This window comes from Sinocyclocheilus anshuiensis, unplaced genomic scaffold (genome assembly GCF_001515605.1).
Source record: "Sinocyclocheilus anshuiensis isolate Anshui unplaced genomic scaffold, SAMN03320099.WGS_v1.1 scaffold135, whole genome shotgun sequence".
In the NCBI taxonomy this organism is placed as follows: domain Eukaryota; kingdom Metazoa; phylum Chordata; class Actinopteri; order Cypriniformes; family Cyprinidae; genus Sinocyclocheilus; species Sinocyclocheilus anshuiensis.
The window spans coordinates 1,582,487-1,587,101 of NW_015552564.1; the positions used below are offsets into that span (position 1 = coordinate 1,582,487).

At 37.8% G+C, this 4,615-nt stretch overlaps 1 protein-coding gene across 4 annotated transcripts in view; it reads right to left on the reverse strand.

The window, feature by feature from the left end:
* Positions 1 to 1,677: 1,677 nt before the first annotated feature.
* The window catches only part of LOC107664831 (syntaxin-binding protein 6-like), a 10,228-nt gene continuing 7,290 nt past the window's right edge, over positions 1,678 to 4,615 (reverse strand). Inside the window, exons 6-7 of one of the 4 annotated variants that reach the window (XM_016455513.1) lie at positions 3,424 to 3,623; positions 1,678 to 2,032 (exon numbers count right to left, since the gene is read on the reverse strand). In XM_016455513.1, coding sequence (XP_016310999.1) covers positions 3,445 to 3,623 — 179 coding nt within the window. In that variant the 3' untranslated portion in view covers positions 1,678 to 2,032; positions 3,424 to 3,444. Of the gene's footprint in view, positions 2,033 to 3,423; positions 3,627 to 4,123; positions 4,375 to 4,615 lie in introns of those variants that run through there. The other 3 variants (XM_016455512.1, XM_016455510.1, XM_016455511.1) reach the window with 3 other exon arrangements.

The following is a 4,615-nucleotide window of genomic DNA, read 5'->3' on the forward strand; positions in this document are numbered from 1 at the left end:
TGTTACACCTATATTATGAAATCTAAAATGGACATGAAAGCAATAGGCTATAACACATAGGCCAAGGAGACAACAAAATGACAGCATAAGGACAACAGCAGAAAACAGGATGCATCACACATGCCAACACCAAACAGGGAGTCCGACTCCATGCGGAAAACACCCTCTGGCCTCTTATGGCATGTAGCTCCTGCTACTGCTGATAACAATCACACAAACAAAGCTGACTGTTATCACATTACACAGAATCAGGAGACGAAGCCAGCATTGACAGAAGAACAAAAGTGTGTTATTCAAACACAGATCACACTCAAATAAACACTGTGTTCACAATGATTAAAACAGCTTCTAACATCTTTAAGGAACTTAAACTAAAAAGCAGATAAAAGCAGCTTTCTCAAGTGATCAGAACTAAACATCAGAGGGTCATACAGCCATTCACAAGTATCTCTATGCGTTATATCAATTGAAGTAATTTACCACTGTTAAATGAACCATTATCATGTGAGCAATCATAATCTGAACCCCCATTAAATATGTAAAATATTAAATAAGTAATGTCATTAAACTTTCAGTTATGTTAAAATATATGTGTGTGTGATATATATAAATCATATTTTAAGAGTTAAAATAAATAATTACTATATTGTTAATGGAAAAGAAATGGTGCTTCCAATAAGCTGAAGTGCTAAACCTACAGAAATATCACCCAAAAGTAACCCTAACCCTTAAAAATGCCACTTCACAATGTGTCGATATATGTATTAAAAAAAAAAAAAAGAAAAATTAAATATTACAATCTGAAATTGTAGAACAACAATGCAAAAAGATTTTTAATCATTAGTCAACACAAGTGCAGCTATACCCCTTTCATTTCAATGTGATGTATTACTTCAAAGGAGGCAATTTCTTCTTGTTTTGCAAGAAAAATAACCGCAAAACAGTTTCAGTAGTATTACACATCTCCGTAGAAGAGGATCAGCCACCTGCTGCTATATTATACTGTGCTTACTGTAGAAAGGGCAGAATAAACAGATCTGCAAGTCAGGCCACAGCACACCACAACACAACTGCTTAAAATGCTCAATGGCTTGCAAAAAATACATTAAGAAAAACTAAATACATAAATTTGAGTCCAATCTGCAGGTGAAGAGGAAGCTGAACAAAATGCCTTGCACTCAAAAACAGCATTTGAATTAGATGAGAAGTTACATTTCAAAATATCCAGCGACTAGATGATTAGGAGCTTCTTTTTAAAATGTGTATACAGGCCTTCAGGAACACCTCTAAATCTGCTTCAGAGCCAGCTGTGGGAATAAAGAAAAATGTGATGCTTTAGTTTAATTAAATATAATTAATTGAAATGGTTACTAGTTATACACAACACAATGCTGTTTTTTCCCCCTCCAGAACCCACCCATAACTGCTCCTGGCTGCATATTTCAAATAGTATATTATTTATTCTACCATTCAAAAGTGTGGTGCACTTTTATTCAGCAAGGATGTATTACACTGATTGAAAGTGACAGTAAGACTTTTGCACTGTTAGAAAAAACAGTTATATTTCAAATGAATGCTGCTCTTTTAAACCTTCTAAAGAAAAAAGTATCAGTTTCCACAAAAATATTAAGCAGCACAACTGTTTTCAACATAATACGAAGAAAAACAATTTCAGTAGTATTACACATCTACGCAGAAGAGGATCAGCCACCTGCTGCTATATTATACTGTGCTTACTGTAGAAAGGGCAGAATAAACAGATCTGCAAGTCAGGCCACAGCACACCACAACACAACTGCTTAAAATGCTCAATGGCTTGCAAAAAATACATTAAGAAAAACTAAATACATAAATTTGAGTCCAATCTGCAGGTGAAGAGGAAGCTGAACAAAATGCCTTGCACTCAAAAACAGCATTTGAATTAGATGAGAAGTTACATTTCAAAATATCCAGCGACTAGATGATTAGGAGCTTCTTTTTAAAATGTGTATACAGGCCTTCAGGAACACCTCTAAATCTGCTTCAGAGCCAGCTGTGGGAATAAAGAAAAATGTGATGCTTTAGTTTAATTAAATATAATTAATTGAAATGGTTACTAGTTATACACAACACAATGCTGTTTTTTCCCCCTCCAGAACCCACCCATAACTGCTCCTGGCTGCATATTTCAAATAGTATATTATTTATTCTACCATTCAAAAGTGTGGTGCACTTTTATTCAGCAAGGATGTATTACACTGATTGAAAGTGACAGTAAGACTTTTGCACTGTTAGAAAAAACAGTTATATTTCAAATGAATGCTGCTCTTTTAAACCTTCTAAAGAAAAAAGTATCAGTTTCCACAAAAATATTAAGCAGCACAACTGTTTTCAACATAATACGAAGAAATGTTTCCTGAGCAGCAATTTAGCAGATTAGAATGATTAGACTGGAGTAATGGCTTTGGAATATTCAAGCTTTGCCATCACAGGAATATGTTACATTTTAAAATACATTTTACTGCATATTGATCAAATAAATGCAGCCTTGGGAAGCATAAAATTTAAAACAAAAACAACAGTGATTATATTATATTATATTATAAACTGAGCAAAATGAATGTTTGGAGATGGAAACTGATATTTTAACACACATATAAACATGTATCTGTACATCTGTTTCACTGCCTGGTTGTTCATGACAATGTGCAGTTCAGGTTCGAGTAAATCAGAGTAGCTCACCTTCTGCGCAGCTTCTGCAAACTACTTGGCCCCGTGCAGCAAGTGGCTGGTTTTATCGTCGGCCCTCATCAGACGCTCCCCGCGTTCACTCAGAACCTGACTGGCCCTCCGCATCACGTTCCCCATCTTCCTCACCGCCGGAGGAGACGGGCTGCTCCTGCTCCTGCTGCTGCTCCTGCTCCTGGATGCTTTAACAGCTGCTGCTGTGCAAATATTCAGAAACACACATGAGCATCATGTCAAGTTCCAAACATTCTTTTATTTGACACATTTACTGTATAGGTTACTAAATAGACTTACAGACTAGTTTAGTATATCAGAGGAAGTTTCTCTTCCACTGATACTGTCTGCTGCTGGTCTAGGATCAGTTTTTCAGTTTCATGCTTTACTATTAGTATGATGGAAAACAAATAGTCCAGATAAGGGACTGGAAGCATGGTTCTAAGATGTGTTTTTGGGTCTCTGTTTCTGATCTTTTGATCTAATGTGAAATAAGCTTGCTTAATTTACTAATGAACATGAAAGGGACAAAAACAACAGTGATTATATTATACTATATTATAAACTGAGCAAAATGAATGTTTGGAGATGGAAACTGATATTTTAACACACATATATAAACATGTATCTGTACATCTGTTTCACTGCCTGGTTGTTCATGACAATGTGCAGTTCAGGTTCGAGTAAATCAGAGTAGCTCACCTTCTGCGCAGCTTCTGCAAACTACTTGGCCCCGTGCAGCAAGTGGCTGGTTTTATCGTCGGCCCTCATCAGACGCTCCCCGCGTTCACTCAGAACCTGACTGGCCCTCCGCATCACGTTCCCCATCTTCCTCACCGCCGGAGGAGACGGGCTGCTCCTGCTCCTGCTGCTGCTCCTGCTCCTGGATGCTTTAACAGCTGCTGCTGTGCAAATATTCAGAAACACACATGAGCATCATGTCAAGTTCCAAACATTCTTTTATTTGACACATTTACTGTATAGGTTACTAAATAGACTTACAGACTAGTTTAGTATATCAGAGGAAGTTTCTCTTCCACTGATACTGTCTGCTGCTGGTCTAGGATCAGTTTTTCAGTTTCATGCTTTACTATTAGTATGATGGAAAACAAATAGTCCAGATAAGGGACTGGAAGCATGGTTCTAAGATGTGTTTTTGGGTCTCTGTTTCTGATCTTTTGATCTAATGTGAAATAAGCTTGCTTAATTTACTAATGAACATGAAAGGGGACAACACAAAATGATAGCAGCAGCTATCATACACTTGAATTCTGCTATGCCATTAACTAATCTTGTTAATCGCAAGACATGGCAGTCTATGACTAGGGCTGAGGTGTGTGGACTGGTACTCTGCATTTTGCGGCTCCAGGGCAGCTTGGCACCGCTCCCATTCATTACACACCATTCAACCATGATCCGCTGTGAAGACTGGTGCCACTTCACTCATCTCCGCTCCTCTCGCCCTCCTCAACGCCTGTCTTTGTGTCCCCGTGTCCCCGCGCATGCCTTCATCAGAACAAAGTGGCCTCTGAACTAATCGGGCCCTCTTTGCAATGGAACCATTCTCTGGCGCTGCCCAGAGATCAATCAGAGCACTACAAACAACCTCCCGCCGACAAAGCGTCCTCTCTTCCTGCCTGGACTCTGACTGATCTGACCCACACAACAACACAGACAGAGCAGGATGGAAATGAACCGAAAAGATTTATTTCTAATACACTGCCCAGGGGTCAATGACATTGTTCCTTTCTTTAAAATATAAATTGAAACTGCAATTCATATATTTTGGATACACCTCTTCAATGAGGAGCATGTTGATTTTTGTTTTTTTTTCTTCATTTATTGTATATATATATATATATATATATATATATATATAAGAATAAGAAGTATT